General features: G+C 34.6%; 1 protein-coding gene across 1 annotated transcript; it reads left to right on the top strand.

The window, feature by feature from the left end:
* Positions 1–20,764: 20,764 nt before the first annotated feature.
* On the top strand, positions 20,765–24,286 carry LOC136036344 (uncharacterized). The gene is made up of 3 exons (XM_065718495.1): positions 20,765–20,950; positions 22,373–22,492; positions 23,826–24,286. The coding sequence occupies exons 1-3, from the start codon at positions 20,874–20,876 to the stop codon at positions 24,007–24,009; spliced, it is 381 nt and encodes a 126-aa protein (XP_065574567.1). The 5' UTR covers positions 20,765–20,873; the 3' UTR covers positions 24,010–24,286.
* The last annotated feature ends 2,009 nt before the right edge of the window (positions 24,287–26,295 follow it).

The following is a 26,295-nucleotide window of genomic DNA, read 5'->3' as shown; positions in this document are numbered from 1 at the left end:
CCGAAACTCTAAAAAATGGAATTTTGATACCAATAGTTACATCAAAGAATCTCATTTTAATGCTGATTTTAAATATATAAGTTTCATGAAGATTGGTTTTACCCATCAAAAGTTACGAGCCTGAGAAAATTTTCCTCATTTTCAAAAATAGGGGGAAACACCCCCTGGAGGTCATACAATCTTACCGAAAATTACACCATCAGATTCAGCTTGTAAGAGAACCTCATTGTACAAGTTTCAAGCTTCTATCTACAAAAATGAGGAATTTCGCATTTTTTGCCCGAACACAGGTCACGGATGCGTGTTTATTTGTTGTTTTTTTTCCCAGGGGTGATCGTATCCACCCAGTGGCCCTAGAATCTTGCGAGAGGGCTCGTTTTAATGGAAATAAAAAGTTCTAGTGCCCTTTTTAAGTGACCAAAAAATTGGAAGGCACCTAGGCCCCCTCCCACGCCAATTACTTTCCCAAAGTCACTGGATCAAAATTCTGAGATAGCCATTTTATTCACCGTAGTCGAAACACTTTATAACTATGTCTTTGGGGACGACGTACTCCCCCACAGTCCCCGTGGGAGGGGGTACAAGTTACAAACTTTGACCAGTGCTTACATATAGTAATGGTTATTTGGAAGTGTACAGACGTTTTCAGGGGGATTTTTAAGTTGGGGGGGGGGGGGGGGTTGAGAAGAGGGAGATATGTTGGGGAAACTTTTTTTGGAGGAATTTGTCACGGGGGAAGAAAATTTTCATGAAGGGAGCGCAGGATTTTCTAGCATTATTTAAAAAAAACAATGAAAAAATAAATATGAAAAAGTTTTTCAACTGAAAGTAAGGAAAAGTATTAAAACTTGAAACGAACAGAAATTATTACGCATATGATGGGCTCACCTCCTCCGAATACCCCACTCTTTACGCTAAAGTACTTTTAGTAATTTTAGCTATTTATTCTACGGCTTTTGTGATTCAGGGGTCATTCTTAAGAAATTGGGACAAAATTTAAGCTTTAGCGTAAAGAGCGAGGTACTGACGAGGGGGTGAACCCCTCTCATATACGTAATAAAATATGAGAATACAGAAGTTCGTTACGTAAGCTAATTTGTAGGTTACTTATATCTTTTACTAATAAAACATTCGTAAAAAATAAAAAAAATTCTAGTTGCCTTTTTAAGTAACCAAAAAATCGGAGGGCAACTAGGCCTCCTCCCCCGCTCTTTTTTTGCCAAAATCATTCGATCAAAGCTATGAGAAAGCCAATTAGCCAAAAAAATAAATATGCAAATTTCGTTTTAATTATTCATCTGCGGAGAGCTAAAATCAAAATATGCATTGATTCAAAAACGGTCAGAAACTAAATATAAAAAAAACAAGTTTTTTCAACGGAGTAAGGAGTGACATTAAAACTTAAAACGTACAGAAATTACTTCGTATATGAAAGGGACTGCTTCCTCATTAACGCCCCGCTCTTTACGCTAAAGTTTTTTACTATTTTAAAAAGTAGAGTTAAGAGAAAGAGTCAAACTTTAGCGTAAAGAGCGGGGCGTTGATGAGGAAGCTTTTTTTATTTAATTACCCAGAAAAGAGACGCTAAAAAATCCATCTATTTAAAATAAAAGTCAAGGGTTTTCAATTTTAAGCTAACTATAAATACCAGTACGTCAGCAGTATATGTTGCTCCATGACTCACTTCCTCTGCTTGTTGTATTTCCAAATCATTGAAACCTTTGGTATCCTTAATATATTTCGAATCAATTATATTTTTTTGTTAATCCCTTACTAAATGATTTTCCTGCTTATCCATGCTCTTCTTTTTTTCTGCTTCTGGAAAAGAAGTCAAGGACCACTTCTTGAGTCAAGTTCAGTAACAAACATTAATATTTTGTCTTATATTTTTCTTAACTTTGAGATGAAAACTTATGCTAATAATACCAATTCTTAGTTAAAAAATTTAAAAAAAGCAAAACACAGAAAAAGCAATTGTGCAAGTCGAAACAGGCTTAGGTGTACCTAATAATGAAATACCAGGAGTAGTCCTAATTATGGCCCATTCAAACTGATTAAAATCCATATATATAAACCAGCCACACAAATTTCCCTAGAATGGAATTGCACCTAAGTGTCTAGTTTCACCACTTTCCTTGTTTTTTATGATGCTAAAAACAAGCTGATTTTTTTTAATTTTAGATTTGTTTTTCAAATGGAAGTCAAGGCAACGTTGAAACTTAAAACAAAGGCCGATTATACTTTGTACGAGGGTCACTCTCTCAACCCCTTGACAGCTTCTAGCCACAGTCTCAGCTTTAATGTTACTCCTTAAATACAGTTGGAAAAAACATGTTTTTTCCTTCCTATAGAAATTTCCCTCATAAGAAATTCCTCCCGTGTAAAATCCTTCTCCCATGAAAATTTTTTCTGGATAATTCTCTCGGAAAATTTTCCTTACTTTCATTTGAAAAAGTAACTTGTTTTTTATTTAGTTTCTGATAGTTTTTCAAATCATGCCGGAAATCCTCCCTTTTCCGCATAAAATTTTCTCCAGAAAAGCCAATATACGAGAAAATCCCGCCAGACCATCCCCTCCCAGCCGAAAATTGCTCTGGACAATTCCCATGGACCAGTTTCTCCATGCGTAAAATTGAGTAGCCATAGAGCAATTAACACAAATAAAAAGGATTTCATAGTTTAATTCCAATAAATTCTCTCGTGTAAAATTTCCTCTTGAATACTCCCCCCAGAAACTTCCTTCTACACGGATATACTCCCTTTGGAAAATCCCCCCGCATATAATCCCCCCCCAAATAAAAAGATGTCCATATATTTCTAAATAACAAATATTATGTGTATACAATAGGTAAATTGCATAACTGCATAAATATTATTACCGGACATTTCATTATGCTGAACAAAATGGCTGTTTCATAATTTTAATCGGATGTCTTTGGGGAAAAAAGGGTTGTATGAGGGGAGTTACTTGGCCTACAAACTTATTGGTCCCTTATAGAAGGCACTAGAACTTTTAGTTTCTGTTTGAATGAGCCCTCTCCTGGTCTTCTAGGACTGTTGGCTCAATACCATCACTCTTTGGAAAAAACAAAGACAAACCAACAAGCAAGTGTCCGTGATTTTTCAAACAGCTCGTGGTAACGAACTGTAGTAAGGAGCGACCCGGCTCAAAAGTAACCAAAACTCTAAAAAATAGAATTTTTATGCCAATAGTTGCATCAAAAGAATCGCATTTTAATGCTGATTTTAAATATATAAGTTTCATCAAGATTAGCCTTACCTGTCAAAAGTTACGAGCCTAAGAATATTTGCCTCATTTTAGAAAATAGGGGGAAATACCCCCTAAAAGTCATACGATCTTAACGAAAATCACACCATCGCATTCAGCGTATCAGAGAAGCTTACTATAGAAGTTTCAAGCCCCTACCTACAAAAATGTAGAATTTAGCATTTTTTGCTAGAAGACAAATCACGGATGCGTGTTTTTTTGTTGTTGTTTTTTTTTCCCCAGGGGTGATCGTATCGACTCAGTGGTCCTAGAATGTCGCAAAAGGGCTCATTATAACGGAAATTAAAAGTTCTAGTGCCCTTTTTAAGTGACCAAAAAATTGGAGGGCACCTAGGCCCCCTCCCACGCTCATTTTTTCGTCAAAGTCACCGAATCAAAATTCTGAGATATCCATTTTATTCACCATAGTCGAATAGCCTAATAACTGGGAGGGGCTGCAAGCTACAAACTTTGACTTGTGTTTACACATTGTAATGGTTACTGGGAAGTGTACAGACGTTTTCAGGGGGATTTTTTTGGTTTGGGGGGAGAGTTGAAGGGGGGTTACGTGGGAGGATCTTTCAATGGAGGAACGTTTTATTGGGGAAGAGACTTTCAATGGAGGGGGCGCAGGATTTTCTAGCATTATTTAAAAAAAAACAATGAAAAAATAAATATGAAAAGTTTTTCTACTGAAAGTGAGGAGCAGCATTAAAACTTAAAACGAACAGAAATTATTACGCATATGAGGGGCTTACCTCCTCGTAATACCTCGCTCTTTACGCTAAAGTTTTTTTTAGTAGTTTTGACTATTTATTCTACGGCCTTTGTGGATTCAGGGGTCATTCTTAAGGAATTGGGACAAATTTTAAGCTTTAATGTAAAGAGCGAGGTATCGACGAGGGGTGAGCCCCCTCATATACGCAATAAAAACAAACGAATATAGAAATTCGCTACACAAGTTAATTCGTAAGTTACGTATATTTTTTACTTATGAAAACGTTAAAAATTAAAAGTTATAGTTGCCTTTTTAAGTAATCAAAAAATTGGAAGGCAACTAGGCCTCCTCTGTCGCTCCTTTTTTTCAAAATCTTCCGATTAAAACTATGAAAAAGCCATTTAGCCCCCCCAAAAAATTAAAATGCAAATTTCGTTTTAGTTATTTATGCGTGGAGAGCCAAGATAAAAAGAAATGCATTAATTAAAAAACATCCAGAAATTAAACAAAAAAACAAGTTTTTTAAATGAAAGTAAGGAGCGACATTAAAACTTAAAATGAACAAAAATTACTCCGTATATGAAAGGGGCTTTTCCTCCTCAACGCCCCGCTCTTTACGCTAAAGTTTTTTACTGTTTTAAAATGTAGAGTTAAGAGAAAGAGTCAAACTTTAGCGTAAAGAGCGGGGTGTTGAGGAGGAAAAGCCCGTTTTATATACGGAGTAATTTTTGTTCGTTTTAAGTTTTAATGTCGCTCCTTACTTTCATTTAAAAAAACTTTTTTTTTGTTTAATTTCTGGACCTTTTTTAATTAATGCATTTGTTTTTATCTTGGCTCTCCACGCATAAATAATTAAAACGAAATTTGCATACTAATCTTTTGGGGGGCTAAATGGCTTTTTCATAGTTTTAATTGGAAGATTTTGAATCTTGTATAAAGAGTTAATATATTTGGAGTCAGAATGAAAATCCAAGTCTTTTGATGTATTAGTTGCTATCAAAATTTTTTATTTGAGATTTTCGGTTGCTATTGGGCCGAGTCGCTCCTTACTTACAGTTCCCTAACACAAGCTGTTTGATAATTTATTTTAAAGCCAATGACCACAATAGATGTGATGTATTCATTCTCGGAGTATTGTTATAAAAAGTATACGGTTATAAATATTGACTGGGACATATTTTACGAGTGAAGGATAACAGATTGCCAAAGATTGGGCTTTGGGTATTCATCTGGAACCAAACGAAAATCAGGTCGCCCTCAAATGGGTTGAAGCGGAAATAAGGAAGAATGTGAAGGAAATGAAATTTTATGGGAGAGAGTGAAGCATTGAACAGACAGGGGTAGTAGTAACAGACTACTAGTGGTAGTAGTAGTACTACTACTACTACTAGTAGTAGTAGTAGTAGTAGTAGTAGTAGTAGTAGTAGTAGTAGTAGTAGTAGTAGTAGTAGTAGTAGTAGTAGTAGTAGTAGTAGTAGTAGTAGTAGTAGTAGTAGTAGTAGTAGTAGTAGTAGTAGTAGTAGTAGTAGCAGTAGTAGTAGTAATAGAAGTAGTAGTAGTAGATGCAGTAGTAGTAGTAGCAGTAGCAGTAGTAGCAATAGATGTAATAGTAGAAGCAGTAGCAGTAGTAATAGCAGTAGTAGTAGTAGTAGTTGCAGTAGTAATCGCAGTAGCAGTAGCAGCAGTAATAGTAGTAGCAATAGAAGTAGTAGTAATATTAGTAGTAGTATTAGTATTAATAGTAGTAGCAGTAGTAGTTGTAGTAGTAATAGCAGTGGTAGTAGTAGTAGTAACAGTGGTAGTAATAGTAGTAGCAGTGTTAAAGTTGTGTATATATTTCATGAAAGTACAATCTAAAACTAGGGAGGACGGCATCTCCCCATTTTAGTGGCTATTGTTGTTCGTTTGAAGTTTTAACATCGTCCTTTAGTTTCATATAAACATGCTTGTATTTTTTCTTTTTTTTTCTTTTTTTTTTTTTTTAGCTTAATTGGTTTGAGTGCTTATAAGCTAAATGTTAACAGCGTTTGAAACATTGGTGTTTAAAAACAAATTTGTTTCAAAAAATCAGCATGTATTACCATTCAAATTCCAAGTACGGACTGCAAGCCAAATGGTTGACATTAAAAAATTTTAAGGTACCCCCCCCCCCAACAAAAAAATCTCTTGAGGTTTGATCCTTGTCAACTAACTCATGCTGTTATATTCACTCCTGCAGTAGTAAACCTTATTTCTTCCGATGCTTGGTTTCGAAAACAGTGATTTGCCAAAGATATGTTGCAGCAAACATGAATATGAATATGAATCCAATATATGAATCCCCATACATATATATTTAGAAAGTGTTGAGCCGATGAAGCTAGACATCCCAGTCTTATCGTTAGTTTTCACTTTTTTTCTTATTTTTCTGTAACTTATCACTTTTTTCCTAAGTTCTTTGCTCCAGATACGAGACTGGATAAGCAGATAATAGAGATGAGTTCAAAATAAGCCGCAAATGGATTTTTTCGGCATCCATCCTACTTTATTTACCAAAACCTTGATATTTATCATGTTTGTCACAGTGACTGGTTAATTAACTCAATTCAGATGGAAAAAAACTTCCTTATCTCAATGGTTCCTGATAAAACTGGATATAGCGAAACACTGATTCAGTAATTCGGTTTAATGACGATACTAAACGGCCCTATGATTAGGCATTCCAAACACTCCAAAAAAGTATTTTCCTGGTGTTGATATCTAGCCAGTTCTATTTTGCCTGAGTCATCTGATTCAGAAATATCTGGATTCATGGCTATGTTAATTTGTAAATATCTACATTGTATAACAGGTCTTGTTTCAATTGCTTTTTGGACAGTCTTTACACTGTTACTTCTTCAAAATCGAGAATAGTTATGCAGGAGCCAGGCCGCAGTTATACCTGTCAATAAAAAAAGTAAAAATATGTGAATAATATGTGTTTTTCCTTAATTTTAACTAATACTATGTCTTTGACAGATTCAGCTATGCCTAGCTATGCTCATGCTCAGCTATGCTTATACTCAGATTCAGCTTACAGAATGCTGCTAAAAGCGTCCATCTTTTCTTATTTAAAAAATTCAAGCATTAAATCTGATTTGTTCAAAAGTAACCTCACCCCGCAAGTTGATTATTGTTCCACTCGGTATGTTACGAGTGGGAATCATACTTGGCACTGCAGTCGTTTGTAAATGAGATTTTTTTTTCCCTTCTTTGACTGAAATTATGTTTCCCAGGTGTTGCAAAAACTCAATTGCTTAGCCAGGAAATGTAAGTCTTATCAAACAGTTCGTGGTAACAAACTGTGACCCGGAGTGACCCGGCTCAATAGTAACCAAAACTCTAAAAAACGGAATTTTTATACCGATAGCTACATCAAAAGAATCACATTTTAATGCTGATTTTAAATATATAAGTTTCATCAAGTTTAGCCTTACCCATCCAAAGTTACCAGCCTGAGAAAATTTGCCTTATTTTAGAAAATAGGGAGAAATACACCATAAAAGTCATAGAATCTTAACGAAAATCGCGCCATCAGATTCAGCGCATCAGAAAACCCTACTGTAGAAGTTTCAAGCTCCTACCTGCAAAAATGTGGAATTTTGTATTTTTTGCCAGAAGGCAGATCACGAATGCGTGTTTATTTGTTTGTTTGTTTTTTGTTTGTTTTTTCCAGGGGTGATCGTATCGACCCAGTGGTCCTAGAATGTTGCGAGAGGGCTCATTCTAATGGAAATTAAAAGTTCTAGTGCCCTGTTCAAGTGACCACAAAAATTGGAGTGCACCTAGGCCCCCTCCCACGCTAATTATTTTCTCAAAGTCACGGGATCGAAATTCTGAGATGGCCATTTTATTCAGCATAGTCGAAAAACCTTATAACTATGGGACGACATACTCCCCCCACAGTCCCCGTGGGAGGGGCTGCAAGTTACAAACTTTGACCAGTGCTTACATATAGCAATGGTTATTGGGAAGTGTACAGACGTTTTCAGGGGGATTTTTTAGGGGGGTGGGGTTGAGGGTAGGGGGCTGTGTGGGAGGATCTTTCCTTGGAGGAATATGTCATGGGGGAAGAGAAATTCAATGAAAAGGGCGCGGGATTTTCTAGCATTACTATGAAAAAAACAATGAAAAAATAAACATGAAAAAGTTTTTTCAACTGAAAGTAAGGAGTTAAAACTTAAAACGAACAGAGATTATTACACATATGAGGGTTTCTAAAAATACTTTAGCATAAATAGCGAGGTATTCAGGAGGAGATAAATACCTTGCTCTTTATGCTAAAGTATTTTTAGTAATTTTAACTGTTTATTCTACGGCCTTTCTGAGTCAGGGGTCATTCTTAAGGAATTGGGACAAAACTTAAGATTTAGTGTAAAGAGCGAGGTATTAACGAGGGGACAAATCCCTTCATATACATAATAAAAATATAAGAATATAAAAGTTTGTTACGTAAGTTAATTCCTAAGTTGCGTATATTTTTTACTAATAAAAACGTTCGTTAAAAATTAAAAGTTCTAGTTGCCTTTTTAAGTAACCGAAAAATTGGAGGGCAACTAGGCCTCCTTCCCCACCCCTTATTTCTCAAAATCGTCTGATCAAAACTAAGAGAAAGCCATTTAGCCAATAAAAGAATTAATATGCAAATTTAATTTTAATAATTTATGTGCAGAGAGCCAAAACTGCATTAATTAAAAAACGTTCAGAAATTAAATTAAAAAAAAACTAGTTTTTTTAACTAAAAGTAAGGAGCGACATTAAAACTTAAAACGAACAGAAATTACTCCATATATGAAATGGGTTGTCCCCTCCGCAATCCCTCGCTCTTTACGCTAAAGTTTGACTCTTTGCCACAATTCTACTTTTTAAAACAATTAAAAACTCTCAGTTTACTTTCCCAGCTAAAATAATTTTTTTTTTTTTACTCCATATGCGACATGAAGAAAAAGCACATTTCCCCTGAAAAACCACTGAAAGACTTACAAACTCCTTTTTCGATTTCTGCTCTGTAACACAATTACTGTCAGAAACAGGCATGATCACCAATAACACAAATACGAAAAAAACAGACAACAGTGACTATGTATTCAGTTGCACAAGAAAAGAAAATGACGGAAAAAGACAAAAATCACTGGAAATGGCGCTTAATGAAAGCATTAGAAAAGTTACTCGCAGAGAAAACTTATCCTTTCAAGTCGTGCCACTTTTGAAAACCTGTGCGTCATCCTTACTTTCTAGCCTGAAACAAAATTAATTAAAAAGAAAAAATACTCTTTCGGATCTTTAGTGCTTTGAAAACTGAACTTTATCGTATTCGGTGACACACCGACTCTATGAAAAAGCAAGATTACAAGGCTTTTCTGTGATACTAGAAACGTGTCTTGGATACAAGAGGCAATGGTTTGAAACCGTGGAATAAAGAACACAGTGAAACAACTTAAAAGCCACATTATTAGTCGGATCAAATTTTATACTTGTACAGGATCGTTTCGAAACATCTATCGCTGAGTTTCTTCAATTTATGTCTTTAGATTTACTATGCTATTGATTTTTTCCCCAAAAATGAGGAGAGAGGGGATGGAGGCCTAATTTGTTATTTGCCCACCTCCCTGAACACCAAAATTATACATGGCATTTGCTACAATATCTGAAAGCATTATTCTGTGCTGGCTGACCATTTTTTTCTGTGTTGTTAACTTTTCAAAATAATTAAAACCTTGCTTCTTCCCCCGTAAAATTTACAGCTGACACCCCTGCTCGAAGCATCAACATATACGCTTCTGTTATGCTTCAATCATGTTTTTTTTTATCAATGAGAATTATCTATTTTTTTAAATTACTTAGAATAACTAAATTTTGTAGATACCCCCCTCCTCCTATAGGTAACATTGCATAATGATTCAAGACAGTTGCCAGGGATTCCCGGTGACCTAGAGGTAACTATTACAAAACTGATAACAGATTTATCAAAGAATTTAGAAGCCTATATACAGACTTAGAAATATTCAAAGAATTTCGGTGATATCATTGCAACTAATTAATGCTTGTTCATGAAGAAATTAGTCCGGGGCAAAGTCCTCAAGTAGATCATCAAATTTTCTTACACACAGATATAAATTAACCAAAAATGTTTTGTCCATATTTATAAATGTATTAAATCACTTTTTCATGACAACTTCATAGGTAAGAAAAAAAAAGAAGAAAAAGAAGACCGTAATGTCGAAGTATCCAGCTTATTCTGCATTTCTTAGTAGAACAAATTTAGCTTTAATGTTTTCATTAAGCTGTATATACTATGTTTTCTCTTTGACTAGCACGAAGGGGATTTCTCTTCATTATGAAGAAAAAACCCTTTTGAAAAACAAGTATAAGTAAATTACACCGTCGGCGTAGTAAGCATCGAACAAAATATTTACCCACTCTACGACGAAACTTAACCTTACATTGAACTAAATCCACGACCCTTTGGCTCACGCCTCGCCCGGGCAGTACCTGAGCCTTTGGCCCTCGATGATGGCAAAACTATGTTGTTTTTTTTTATTTATTAATTTTAAAACCACCTCCACAAAAGAAATTTTTTAAAGAAAAGTAAAGAGCCACATCAAACCAAGGAAGAGTAGAAATAAAGTCAAGGAATTTTTTAAGCGTAAAACTAATATGAATCACCATAAATAGTGAAACCCGAAGGGAACAGAAATTACAATAAGTAAGTCAAACTCAAAAGAAACTAGCACAAAGAGGAGTAGGAATAACGTCCTGTATTCTTTAAAGACCAGGCCATCCTTTGCTTTTTACTGAAAACAATCTGCATTTCGTGGTATGCGTTTTTAATTCTTATAACATAAAATACGACGAAACTTAACCTTATATTGAACTAAATCCACGACCCTTTGGCTCACGCCTCGCCCGGGCAGTACCCGGGCGAGGCGTGAGAATCAACTAATATGAATCACCATCAATAAAGAAGTGAAACCCAAAAGGAACAGAAATTACAATAATTAAGTCAAATTCAAAACGAGCAGAAACTACCACAAAGAGGACTAGGAATAACACCCCCTGTACCTTTTAAAGACAGGCCGTGATTTGTTCTTTACTGAAAATAATCTGTACTTCGAGGTATGTTTTTGATTCTTATAACATAAAAAAATACCATAATAACCAAGATTATTGAAAAAAAAACAAAAAACAAATGAATGTGGATTGTAATTTTAATATACTTACTGCTCTTCATTCCTGAAACTCTTAATAATGTTTTACCTATTGAAGTTAAAAAAGAGAAAACACAAAATATACTCTATCTATCTATGACGTTGTCTTTTGCCGCTTTGACAACCTAGATGCACTTAAACTCTTTTACTTTAGTTCAACAGAAGTAGTAACAGTAGTAGCTCTGAAAGTTTCATTTTAACACCCTCATCCGTTCTTGAGATATTGCTGATAAGTCCCATTGACAACCAGCATGTACATAGTACTTTTTGAATCCCCTGAAAGTTTCTACTTTACACCCTATTCTAGTCCTAAGATATCCCTCTTGTGACATTTTGACAGCATGTATACATATAGTGTTTTTGGATTTAGTTTCGCATAGCTTAACATTCTCTCAACATTCCCTAAAATTTGCAGTAGTTGTAGTAGCGGTAGTAGTATGAACATATTGTCTTTTGGTCAGTTGACCCCCCTCCTTATCACGCCCCACAAATCACAGCTCAATGCTCTAAGCTATTTCTACGATATTGCTGATACGCTCTTATGGAAACCTGTATGCACATAATGTGTTTGATTTGGTTTTATTTCACCCTCAATGTTCCCTTAAATTAACCTTAATATCATTAGTCTTAGTAGTAATCACAGTCGAAGCAGTAGTAGCAGTTGTAACAGTAGTAATAGTAGTATTAGTAGTAGTAGTAGTAGTAGTAGCAGTGGTAGTTGTAGTAGAAGTAGCAGTAGCAGTAGCAGTAGTAGTAGTCGTATTAGTAGTAGCATTAGAATGCCCATATTGCCATTTATTCAATTGATAACCCCCTTGATAATTCCCTGAAAGTTTTAACTTAATACCCCAAGCCATTCCTGAGATACGCCCTTTTGAAAACCTACATGCACATAATTTGCTTCGATTTAGTTCAACAGACCACCTCAATATTCTCTGAAAGCTTCGTCTGAATACACTCGGCCTTTTTGGACACCAAGGGTTAAAGATGCCCCCATTTCCCAATAAAAAATAATATATGTAAATAATGAGCAAGCTGCATAAATTACAGCTGTTGTTCCAAGGGTTATAGGTGGAGGCGAGAGGTTACCATCTCCAGAGATATAGTCATCGAACCTTCCAACTATGCTGAACAAAATAGACTTGTCAAAATTGTGATCAGATTCATTCGGGGAAAAGGGGCTTGGGAGGGGGGTTTGCTGCCTTCCAATTATTTGTGGCTGTTAAAAAGGGCACTCGAATATTCATTTCCAATGTAATGAGCCATTTCTGAAGTTTCTATGAAAATTCCTTCCATACAAAGTGCCTTGGTAAAAAAAAAAACATAAATAAATTAATATATAGACACCTGGCTTCAATTTCATCTTCAAACTTATATTTGGCTAGACCGACCGTCTAGGTCTAAGTGGAAAGCAGGTTATCCTCGTCTGGGGTGGGGGGATGTCATAAAGAAAGATTTAAAGGAAACGGGAGTTTCCTGGGAGGGTGTAAAGAGGGAGGCTTTGAAAAGATTGGGATGGAAGAGGAGCGTGCCGAGCTGTGTTGGTTTCAGGCGGCTTGGTGCTGCGGTGAGTTGTTAGTAGTGGTAGTAGTAGACCAAAATAACCTAAATGAGCAGCGTTGGTCTGCACAAAAACAGGTCCAAAAAGGGGTAAAAAGGTTTTTTTCGAACGGCTTGAAATCAACATTCGTAAAACTCATGGCTAAGAAGACCCCAATATACAAACAATGCTTAGGTTGGGTGGGCTTCTCCGCCCTCCTCAACAATAGAGCCCAAAAATAGGTAACGAACTTTACTTTTTGGTCACCTTGTACCTTATATCCCAAAGCCCTTGAGACGTGTACTCCAAAACACAAAGAAAGCTGACAAATATATTAGCTAGCGAGAAAATAAGGCCAGATAATGGCTAATTAATTTCTTTCCAAACAGCTTGTAACTTTTATCTGTACATTCTGGGTCAAAAGAACTCTAATGCACAAAAGAAACTGAAAATAAATTTGGATTGCATGAAGAAGGGCCGGAACTTCTTTTTCTTTTTTCTCAAATCGCCTAGGAACCAATCACCTTAAATTGATCAATACAAAAGTACTGACAAAATTGTGATGCCCAAAAACAAACCCATAAACATCATACCCCTGATCAGCTTAAAATTGGATCTAAAAGGAATAAATTTTTTGGGAAAAAATGAATTTTATCCAATCATGACACCCTAAAATCGGCCAAAAAATGTTTTTCTGTTATTGGTTTGATAAAGTTGTGCAGAAAAAAACAAGTCTCAATGAGAAGAACAATTTTTGAAATAAAGTTCGCTTGTAGCAATATCAGACACACAAATATGATTTTTAGTGCATATCAGCTTCAAACTTTATGGGGATGTAGAAAAAGCCAAGGCTCAATAAAAAATCTCTAAATTGTGTCACTTTTTTGGAAAAAAACACTTTTTTTACGTTAATGAAGTGAAAAGAAACTGGACAAAAATAACTTAGAAAAAAAAGTCTCCTCCCAACATACTATGATCACAATAAAAGTATGATCACTTTTTTTACGTTAATGAATGAAAAGAAACTGGGCAAAAATAACTTGAAAAAAAAACTACTCCTCCCAACATGATATGATCACAATAAGACGAGCTATATAAACTGTCGCTCTTTTGGAAGCTAATGCGACCCTTACGTAGATTTTATCTGTTTTTTTTTTTTTTTTTTTTTTGAAATTCTGCCTGCGAAGCTCTATTTTGCACTGAAAAAAAAATCAGTACATAAGCACATATTCAAAGTAGAAGTATTGGCCTCAGGCATCTTATTTAAAACCCTTAAAAATCAGTGGATTTTCTGACACTTAAAGAGGGAGGGGTTGTAAATACCTCACGTACCTTATGTGTAAATGAGGTAATTCCATAGCCTGAAATGGTTTGGAACAATCTTTTTTAACAAGTTTTTTTTTTCTTGAAAGTCAGGAGAGGAATTGGATCCATCTTTTCAATGGTATTAAATTGATAAAAACAAGTTTTTTAAACTGAAAGTTAAAAGCAAAATTAAAATTTAAAACAAACAGAAATTATTACGTATATGGGGGGGGGATTCGCCCTGTCGTCAATACCTCGCTCTTTACGCTAAAATCACAAAGGTGGTTTAATTAGAATAAAAAGTTCTTCAGAAAGTACTAAAAAAAATTTACGCAAAGAGTGAGGTATTGAGGACAGGGCAAACCTCTCATATATGTAATAATTTCTGTTCGTATCAAGTTTTAACGTTGCTCCTTACTCTCAGTTGAGAAGACTTGTTTTTTTAAATTTTATTTCTAATCTTTTTTAAATAATGCTGGGAGATCCGGAGCCCCCTTTGGAAATTTCCCTTCTTCCATGAAAAATTCCTCCGTGGAAGATCTTCGCATGTAACGTCCTTTCATGATATTTTAGGACCACTGGGTCGATACGACCACCCCTGGGGAAAAAAGAAAAAAAAACAAATAAACATGCATCCGTGATCTTTCTTCTGGCAAAAAATACAAAATTTTACATTTTTTTCTTACAGATAGGAGCTTGAAACCTCTTCAGTAGGGTTTTCTGATGCACTGAATCTGATGGTATGATGTTCATTAAGACTCTTAGTGTGACTCTTCTCTGTGACTTTTAGTGGTTGTTTTCCCCTTTTTTGAAAATAAGGCAATTTTTCTCAGGCTGGTAACTTTTGAGGGATAAGACTAAACTTGGTAAACCTTGTATATTTGAAATCAGCATAAGAATCAAATTCTTTTGATGTGTCTATTGGTACCAACATTCTGTTTCTCAGAGTTTCGGTTACTACTGAGCCGGGTCGCTCTTTACTGACAGTTCGTTACCGCGATCTGTTTGATTATTTTCGCTTGAACAATATTCCTGCTTTAAAGTTGAATAGTTTAAATAATAAATTCTTGAGTGTAATTTATCATGGTATCTTGTATAAGTTTAAAATGCAGTCTTAATCTTTGTGTAGTGGGGAGGGACAGCGGGCCTGAAGCCTACAAAATTAGATTCTTATGAATAAATTACCCGACTCACCACCAGCCATCAAGTAAATACAGAAGGATTATTAGGCGCGGAGAGGAGAGTAGAAATTAATCTCTAATCTCCTTTCATTTCTGAAAATATTTTTGAAGTAAGCACGTAATAAGGGTGCTTGGGATGGTGGTGGTATCTCCCCTCTCATGTCAGATATATTTCTTCTGGCAGTGCAATAGTGCTGCCTAAGTAAAGAACGATGCTGGTACAATGTTTTTTCCCCGGGGCACTTCGTATAGAAGAATTTGTCGTAGAAACTTCAAAAAGGGCTAACTCAATTGGAAATTGAGAGGGCTAGTGCCCTTTTCAATATTCAAAAGTGATTAAACGTCAAATACCCCCCACCATCTATGCCCATCATAAACCCAAACACATCCAATCAAAATTTTGAGATAACCATTTTGTTCAACGTAGTTGAAAGTCCAGAAATTATGTCTTTGAGGATGACAACCCCCCCCCCCCTTAGCCCTCAGGACAATAGTTTTAAGTTATGCCTTGGAGGAATACAAGGTTTTTATAGAATTGGTGGTCGTATAAATTTCGGAGGGGGCTTATTCGACTGGTAATCGGAAGTTCTAGTCCCTTTTTAAGAGTTAAAATAATTGGAGGGCAGCTACTCCCCCACCCATCTTTTTCTCCAAGTGCATCCAAAAAAACTTTCAGATAGCTGTTTGCTAAAAATATTTCAAAAATCAGATAATAAAAGCTCCATGATCGACACCCCCCCCCCCATGGTCAGGAGGCAGGAGTTGTAAGTTATGCCCTGGGTGAATATATGGCTCTTAGGGAAGGGGTGCTCGCGTAAACTACAGAGGGGGCTTATTTGATCGGAAAATTAAAAATATAGTTTGCTTTTTAAGAGTAAAAAATGATCAGCCCCCCCCCCCCGCCTTTCCCCCCAAAACCATCCTTGAAAAATTTTGAGACAACGATTTTGTTGGAAATAGTTCAAAAGTCTGTTTTAAAAAAATATGCGGTCGATATAACCTTCCAAAGCCCTAGAACAAGTGTTTTAAGATATGCCCCGAAGGCATATACGTTTTTATGTAAGACGTTTTATGTTCTATAAGATACGTTTTTATCTTATAGGCTTCAGAAGTGGCTCATTTGATTGGGAAGTGATAGTTCTAGTTATCTTTTTATGAGTCAAAAGTGATCGGAGGGCGTCTATCACCTCCCACACACACCCTATTTTCACCAAATGTATCCAATCAAAATTTTGAGATGCCAGTTTGTTCGAAATAGTCTCATCATCAAATACCAAAAACTTCGGGGTCATCTCCCCCCCAGATCCCGAGGGAAGGGTTGTAACCCCCCCCCCCAAGCCCGTTTTTCCCAAATGCATCAAAATTTGGATATAGCCATTTTCCTCAAAATAGTTTAAAGATCAAATAACAAAAACTCCGGGGTTGCACCCTCCCTAGAGTCCAGTGGCAATTGTTGTTAGTTATACTCCGGGGACGTGTAAGGTTTAATGCAAGGGGTGTTCGTAAAAGTTTCAGACATGGCCCATTTGATTGGAAATCGAAAGTTCTAGTTACCTTTCAAGAGTAATCAAAAGTGATTGGAGGGCATCCCCCCACCCACACTCTCTTTTCCCAAAATGTATTCGATCGAAATTTTGAGATAGCCATTAATGTAGAAATAGTCCAACGATGAGATGACAAACTACTCGGGTTCAAAATACTCTCCCCCAGCTCGGGGGAAGGGTTTCGGCTTATGCCAAGGGGGAAAAGGCTCTTACGGAAGAGGTGGTCGCATACACTTCGGAAGGGACTCAAATGACTAGAAATTGAAAGTTCTAGTTTCCCTTTTTTTAGATTATTTATGAAGAAAAGAGGACAAGCTTAATTCTGGATCTCTTGAATGTGCTGCTAGTTGTGCACTAAGATTAGTGAAAACAGGGCCACCGGCGGAAACTTGGGCACAGCGATCCCTGTCCACCCCCTATCATCGAACCCGATCTCCGAATATCCTCCCATTTGCAGCGCAAATGGCACGATAGCTGTATATACTGATTGTGAATGGTTGTCTCCTAGAAAAAATCAGGGCCACCACTGGAAGGTTGTGCACAGCCAGCCCCGTCCACCCTCTAAGCATCAAACCCGATCGCCTAATATCCTCTCATTTGCAGCACAAATGGGAGGATTCGAAGCACAATTTTTGTCTGTTATCAAGTTTCAGACAATAGAAAACTGAAAGTTATAAAGGCCATAAGGCTTTGATGTTTTATTCTTTTTCTAAACACTCCTCGTTTTTTTAAAAAACAGCTCATTTGAATAGAAATCGAAAGTTCTTGCTCCGTTTTGAGATTCTACAGTTATGATAGGGCAACCAATACCCCGTTACACCTCTTCACCTCAAATAGACCCGATCCAAATGTAGAAATAGCTATATTGTTCCAAAAAGTCTTAGACTATAGAAAACTAAAGGTCATAAAGGCCATAAGGCTTTGATGTTTTATTGCTTTTTTCTGGATCTCCTGCATGTGCTGCGATTTGTGCCCTAAGATTGTGCTTAGCCAGCCCCGTCAACCCCCTAGCATCCAACCTGATCCCATAATCTTCTCCCATTCGAAGCGCAAACGTGAGGATTCGCAGCACAATTTATTTTTTTCTATTACTAAGTTTCATACAATCGAAAACTAAAGGTCGTAAAGGCCATAAGGTTTTGACGTTTTATTGTTTTTTGTTTTAATTCTAAGAACTCCTCATTTTCTAAAACAGCTCATTTGAATAGAAATCGAAAGTTATCATTCCCTTTTAAGAGTCAAAAGTTATGAGTGGGCAACCAATCCCCTTTTACACCCTTTTCCCTGAAATAGACCCGGTCAAAATTTTGAAATAGTTATTTTGTTCAATATATTCCTAAGGCAAAATAACAATGCCTCGGGGGCTAACAACCCTTGAGTCTAAAACCTACTGCGTCATTGGCACTTTTCTGAAAACGAATTGTATTATAAGTATTTTCTTTTGTACTTAATATTGAAAATAAACGCTAAAATTACACTAAAATTTTGATCGGATGAGCTTTCAGCAATTAGCATCATTATACATCAAATATCCAGCATAATTTTATTAGTTCTTTCTAAGACTGTTCAAAACAAATATAGTTTCACTAAAAAAAAAGATTTTGTATACTGCTCCCTTCTTTAACTGTAAAAACCTAAGCCTACTGCATCATTAGCGCTTCACTGAAAACGAATTATATTGCAAATATCTTCTTTTTCAGTTATTACAGCATATAAAATTTAAATTACAATGAAATAAAATCTTGAATTGATGATCTTTCAACAATTAATAATATTTTATATTACACATTCAATTTGATTTTATTTGTACTTTCCAAGACTGTTCAACACATACAGTTTTCAGTAAAGCGCCAATAACGCGGTAGATTTTAGACAATTGCAGTGAGAGAGTGTATATTTTAACAAGGGATTACAACAATTCAAAAACCTTAAAAAAAAAGTTTGAAGCTTAGTAGATATCGTTGTTAGAAATCAGACTTCCTTTAATTATCAAATATCTTTGAAAAGACTGCAATGTGAAAAGACAGCAAATTGTCTCAAATTGACGAGCGACAATGAGAATCCATATATAGAAGCCTGCCAAATACCGAGTACCGGGGCCCCGCTATATAGCTATATATATATATATATATATATATATATATATATATATATATATATATATATATATATATATATATATATATATATATATATATATATATATATATATATATATATATATATATATATATATATATATAGGTTAAATTTGGTCTTGAATATCATAAATGGGTTAAAAACACAACTTAAGCTAATCTAAACCAGCATAACCTCGTCTAACAAAACCTGATCAATTCTAACCTAATGTGTCATCATCAAGCCTTGCATTAAGTTGAAAAATTTGATTGGCAACTCTGACTAAATTCAAGGAGAAAAAAAAAAGGTATTTCGAACATTCATCGGTGATTGTTGAAACACACAGGTACCGTGTAGTAGTCTTTTCTCACGTGTTGAATACAGAACTAAATACCTTATTACTTGACTGATGTTCATCTAACTAAAGAATTTAATATTGTTTTTTTTAACAAGTTTATTAATTAAGAGCGATTGTTGGTGATGAGCAAAACTTACAAAGAATGAATTTTAAAAGCCTAGTCTCGTGGTCAATAATTTATGTCGGAAACTTTACGTGCTCTGAATTCAGTTTTGAATGGTAGTTCCAGATTCTGACGTTAATGTTTTGTGGCTAGCCTGGCAACAATGGGGCTTGAATTAACCCTTGGGTTAGTATGCAACATATTTATTTATATAGGACTTATTTATATGTCCTATATATAGGACTTGTATATTTATATAGGACTTGTTTTCAAGTGCTGAGAACATTCGTTTTGGTGCTACATGTTTAACATGAAACAAATCCTCAAAATCTTTTCCAGGTCTTTTTAAGCGAATACTGTTCTTCGCTTGCAAGAATGAAATGTTTTTCTTTTTCAGCACTATCCAATATATCCTTTAATAATTCAGGCAGATAATAATTCTGCCTGAATTTAATAATTCAGGCAGGAACTTTAATAATTCGCTACTGCCTGACTCTGAAAGATGAAAGGTGTTACAACTTTACCTTATTTCAATGATTTTCACATATCAATTGCATACCTTCAAGAAGGAAATATAGGTTGCAAATATAAGCTCTGGCAAGTCATCATCAGGGCAAGACAGTCCTAATGCTAACAGTCCTCTCTAATGCTCTAACCTAGTTTTGGTTTATTACAGGTGCAAAATGTCAAAATTGAGTGTAACATTGATTGTCTCTAGACCCAGAAAGAAGTTAGAACGAGGAATATCATTCGGGAGGGTGTCTATTGGTTTCTCTCCTCTTAAGATGTAAAATAAAACTGAGAGTAGAACAGTATTTTGACGGACAGGGGTAAAAAGGTAAAATGTTTCTGCACTACCTGGTCGTTCTAGGAGAATTGCTGGCCTAGTCTTTAAAGTAAGATTTAGCCATTGTTTCCGTCAGAAATCAGCGTTTTTGGATAGGCGTTTATAAGTAAATGCAAATTTTCCAGTATGTAAGAAATCTTAAATCCAGAAAAACAAACATAAGATTGGGACTTACTCAATTAAAAGAATGAATTTAAAAGAAAAAGGATTAAAACAAGACTAAATTTGAATTAAATTTTCAAAGCCAAAAGCATATTAAGGCGCATAAATGAAACCGTGACAATAACTGTTACGAGGAACAGTTATCTAGAACTTTGAAGCTCTAACGACCTTGAAAGTAAATTCGGAACTACAATAAGCTTTTGCACAAACGCGCGTCATTATAGCGTCATAACTCGTTTCAATCAGCTATGTAACTATAGTTAATGCCGCCGCAATAGTTAACGTAAGCAATCAAAAGCAGAAGTCTCCGCCCTCTTGTGAACTATGGAATTCAGCCTACACTAAACGATAAAATCCCGGGAAATCAGACAAGCTCCTATAAATACTGATGGTAAAACATTTCCAAGACCAATCAAGAAGAATCAATCAAAGAGTAAAGAAGTGAAGTGAATTAAAGAATTCTATTCTAATATATTTGAGGAATAATTGCTGCTGGTAAAAACATGAAATCAAATGTTGGACTAATATTTTGTGCTATCGTTCTCTCTTCAGTGCTGACGGATGCTATTCCACTTAGAAGGTGGGTTACAGTGTAGTTTATACACTAAGCGGCACGTCTTAAATGCCAGTCTTGTAATTACTGATAGTTGAATTATCTCTATTTAGGAGGATTTTTATAGCTTCTGATTTACGCATGAAAAGAATAGAATTTATGATTAAGAATAGGAATTTATTCGTAAATCGTAATTGTAATAATGAAACTAAGGTTCGATAAGATTTGTTTTTATTCGAATTATAATAATGATTTTCTATTCATTTTTTTTAACTAAAATTTGTTTAAAGCATAATTTAATCTACTTTGCCTTCCTTCAGGTTGCTGCCAATTTTGCTAAATAAACTCTTAGTAGAACTAAATGAGCAATAATAATATGTTGTGTGGAAGGTAAAATTCCAAACTGGCCAAATTTTTAGAGTATTTATAATTTTTATTTCACCGTTTCTATGACAATCAATCAATCATTTTATTCATGGTATTTTTTCTTGCTAGAAAAGCACTGCTAATGATTATTTGGACCAAACAGTTTAGCTTGTATAAATAATTTTATGTATAAATTAGATAAACTAATGTACTATAGCATTTTGTACGTCTTATTTAACTAATTTAGGATAAGTTCAACCAATACTACTCTACTTCTTCAAGCTTGTTTTATTCTTTATCTCTATATGTTTTTTTATAAACTGTCTGCAGTCACTTGCAGGGTTTGACAAAATTTTAATTTTATTTGACTTAATAGACTAATTGACTAAATTTGACAAGATTCAAACATTGAAAGAAAAAGGAAAAATCATTACAAAAGGCACTTCTAAAAAATTAGTTTAAGCAAGTTTGGCAAATCCATTTTATCCATCAGAATTCGTTCAGATATGCTTCAAAGAACACAAAAGCTCAGATTGTGTCGTCAAAATCGATGTTTCCAAAGCATTTGTTGCCTTTTTGCTTTCAGGCTACGAAGAAATAAATGATGGGCACAAATAAAAATTAAATATAATAAATGTGATAAATATAATAAAAAACAATAATAAAAACAATATAATATAACAAACACAATAAAAAATACAAAAATAAATAAAAACAATATAGTAGAAAATTTAATTAGGGCAAATGCTTGTATGCAAAGGTTTAAATCTATATAGTCGAAGGAACTTAAAAGGAATATTAAGTAACGTGCAGCGCCGCATAGCAAATATAAAACAAGGAATAAGGAATAATTAAAATATAGACTATAACTAATTTAATTCTTTTGAAATTGTGGTAGTCCTATTCTAGAGACGGCTCAAATTTACATTTTGCCACTTGATTTTTTTTTCTTTTTTAAATATTTCTAGCGATAAATTAGAAAAAGGAAATTTGATGCTTAGGAAATAACAATAAAAGACTATCCTGTTTGTTCATTTTTTGTGCTTAATTTGTGCAATAATTTAATTTTTAATTCTTTTCTAGGTCGAAGAGAGTGTCAGATCAAAGATTGGCAGAACTTGAAACACTGTTAGCTCTTGCTAAGCTGCGGGGTCGATATGTCACCTTGCCTGTTGGTCTAGGAATGATCAATCCTGCCAAGATGTAAGCATACTAAAAATATAAATATTATTTTGGAAACTAAGTGGCGTATAGACTAGGTACATACGCAAGATGAGAGACCTAGGGACATGTACCCTCCAAAATCCTGATTTTTTTTCTAAATTTCTGGTTATTTCTTAATAGATTATCAAATAAATTGATTGTTTACTCCTGTCCCCCCTCTTCAAGAGTACAATGTTGCGTACATGTCTGGTACAGGCTATTAATACTTTTTAGACAAATTTTTAAAAGCTAACGATAAAAAAACAAAACAAAAAAAAAGGCCTATAGCATTGCCCTATATCATTCCCATTCTGTGAGGAAATTTGACTTGCGTCTTTTTAAAGATAAATTGTGGTGGGCTGCTCTAATAAATTGAATTAAAACAAGAAAAACGTATAATGACATTTTGGAGTCTTGTAAAAGAAAAAATTATATGGAAAATAATAAGAAAAAATCATAAGGAATACGATTAGAATTTTTTTAAATGCACTCAGGTTAAAAGTTTTAAATTGTTTCAAGATATTGGGTTCAACGAATGACAAAGGAAATGGACAATAACTGAATTTTTGTGTATTTCATTTTCTAAGTTTTAGCTTTTTATTGCTTTAATCCCTTCCTCCAATTTTTTTTATTCATACCTCTTGAATTTTTTTCTCTTCTTGCAAACTGTTACTTCTATCCTTATTTACCATCATAGCACTCGGGAGCTTTTTTTTGTGTTTATTATGCGTGTAGTTATAAGAACAGTTTTGTTCGTGACTACAAATAAAAACCAATTTTACAATCAAAGTAATTCAAATCGCGTATTTTAATTATTTTGTACAGCCACACGATGAAACCTGGGGTCAGGATATATGCAATTAAACAAAGCTCTGATTACAAGATCCTTGTATAAAAACATGTTTTCCTCCCTTAACGAAAAACGGTCAATATATTTTCCGCTTCACATAATTTTTTTTATTTACTTACATGAATTTACTTGCTAGTCTGAAAAGTTAAGCTTTTACATTACAGCCATTTTGAGCTTAAATACGTTCTGAGATCATACAGGCTATACATGAATTACGAAAAAAGGAGTAAAGAAAAAAACAATCAAGAAAGAGACGAAACTAAACCAGGGTAAATTTTAGCCAGTTAGTAAAACAAAAAGACAAAGTAGATATTACAGGAAATTTTTCCGTTAAGCCGTCATCGATGAAAAAGAAAAAAAAACAGACCTTTTGAAGCAATCACTATAGAAGGAAGAAAACAGGCTGGTCCAAGCATTAAACTTTTTTTTTACTTAAATTTTTTATATTAATGCAACTATTTGACTTTCTATTCTATTTTCCAGAGGAAAACGAAAGCGTTCAGTAAGCAGAATACCCGTCGATACAGAAGCAGTTGACGAAAGACATATATCAATTGATAAATCACTCTCCGAAGAAAGTTCTGAATCGGAGGAAATCAGGCGGGACACAAGAAGTTTAATCATATTATCAACGTTACTGAAAAAGAGACGGTTATACAATGAATAGCCTTTCATATTTACTATTTAGTGACTTCTTACGTAACCCAGCTGTGATTCAAATATATATGTTATTGCTTTTATATTATGGTTATTCTGATATTCAGTTTTTCACTTTTTGTTTAAGTGATTATATTTTTTCATTTTTGTTACTCCTTTTGAATCTCTTATGTTTTTTACTTCTTTTGTTGCCTAGCGCTCGAGAATGGATCTCAGTGCAACCTTGTTTCTCATATCAGTTTGTGATGAGATTTTGTTCCTATGAAATAAATATTTATTTATGTAAATACATATATATTTTTCTTTAGAATATTATGATTTTGTAGAAGGAGGTAAGATCCTAAGCAACAGAAGTTCAATAGATAAAAAAGTTAAAAAAAAGAAAAAAAAGAAAAGGCTTAAAATTTGTTTACCTAGTGACAGTAACCAGTAAATGAGTCGTTAGAAATCTAAGACCAATTGGATGAACTTTTCTAATTATAGGAAGTTAGAACCACTGAAAAGATTTGGTTTCAACTTTTTCACTCTAAACCTAAAGCAAATCCCCCCCCCCCCAAAAAAAAAACAAATAAAAGCTAATACCTAAAATACTTAAATATCAAGCCATTTGGCCCTAGTGGCATACATTGGGAGAGGTAGGGGGATTCAGGGTTGGTACTTGCCCTCCTAGATTTCCCCCCTAGACTTAGTTTCTGAATTGCTCAAATAGAAGTATGGGTTTTCTCTGCTCAGCCAATTTACACTTATGATCCTTACTTTAGCTATAAAAAAAAGTCAAAGTCATTTCGAAAGAAACTAGAAATTTTTTAGCTAAGAAGAGCTCAATGAAAGTGTATATTTTCTATGCTTAGCCAATGTAAACTTACGATCCTTACTTTAGCTAAAAAGAGCAAAACTGGGGAAAACTTTTTCAATGGATGCTGCCCTCCCTTGCCCTCGAGCTATGTCACCACTATCAAACTTTTCTCTATACCTTGGGTAGTTTTTGTTCCTCCCTTTTTTTTTGTCAGAGATGCACTGGGAATTCGGTAGAAAAGGGAAGACTCTGGAGGAAATGATCAAAGAGGAAACTGGCAATAGAACTGAAAAAATAATAATGATTGCTGACCTTATTCAGCATTTGGTGTTTCCTTACTGTCCCTTTTCTTTTTTCTTACGTTTCACCTTTTTCTTCTTTTTTCCTTTTTTTCATTTTTATTTTCTTCTAACTCAACCTTTTTTTTACTGTAAATTAAGAGTTATGGGCTGCTGGACATGATCGTCTCTTACTAGGTTGCTAGCTACCACTGCAACCCGGATTATATTATTAGTTACTGCATAACGTGGTTTCTTCTTTAATCAGTTTGAACTATCTCTACAACCATAATACCGATGAAACCCCTATTTATAATGAACTATACCGATCCTTTATGTAATCAGCTATCTCCAAGGCCATGTTACCAACGAAACTTAAATAAAACCCATTTATAATTAACTATACCGATCCCGTATATAATCACTTACTATGTGTAAGAGTTTGTTCTTTAATTTATAAATCTCTTACAATAGAATTGAAAAAATAATATTAAATACTGACCCTATTTAGCATTTGGTGTTTTGAGCAATTTTTTTGAAATTCTTTTGTTTTCCCAGACCGAGATCAGACCCTTAATATACATGATAATATAAGGTATATCATATTGTTTTACAAAAAGTATATAAGAGGAAAAACTTTTTAATGGTAGGTGGATTATTTTTGGCTCATCAATTACACGGCAATGAAGAGTCCTGCGTTAAGTATCTTACGTTGCAATATGACATTGTGAATTGACTATGTGAATTGACGCGGTTTGAATGACGCGGTTGCCGCGTCATTTGAATTGACGCGGTTGCCGCGTCTATTGCGACCTAGTAAAGAACGAAGTTAGTTAGTCCATAGTAATTGAAAATTTAAAAACGAGTTTCCAAAATCGTTGATTGAAGAAATCTGAGAAAAAATCGCCATTTGAGGCTGATTCAGAAATGGTAACTATTATTTCGACTAATCTTAATGGTAACAGCTTTTTGGAAAAAAAATTTAGGAACATTTTGAAAAACAGTCTAAAACACCATGTAAATGGTGTCAGATAGAAATGGCTAGTACACCATGGGAATTGCCATAACCAAAACTTCCGTTAAAAGAAAAAAAAAATCCGTTAAAAAAGTTCCATGCCTTGAGCAACAAGGAAAACACTTTTTTCCGCGGAAAGTGGCGATGTGGCTCCTTTTTATTCTCTTTTTCTTTTTTTTTTCTTTTTTTGAGCTAACCTGTAACACT

The sequence above is a fragment of the Artemia franciscana genome, chromosome 15 (genome assembly GCF_032884065.1).
Source record: "Artemia franciscana chromosome 15, ASM3288406v1, whole genome shotgun sequence".
Classification (NCBI taxonomy): Eukaryota; Metazoa; Arthropoda; class Branchiopoda; order Anostraca; family Artemiidae; genus Artemia; species Artemia franciscana.
The sequence above is the reverse complement of the archived record's forward strand: the minus strand, read 5'-3'. Positions and strand labels throughout refer to the sequence as shown.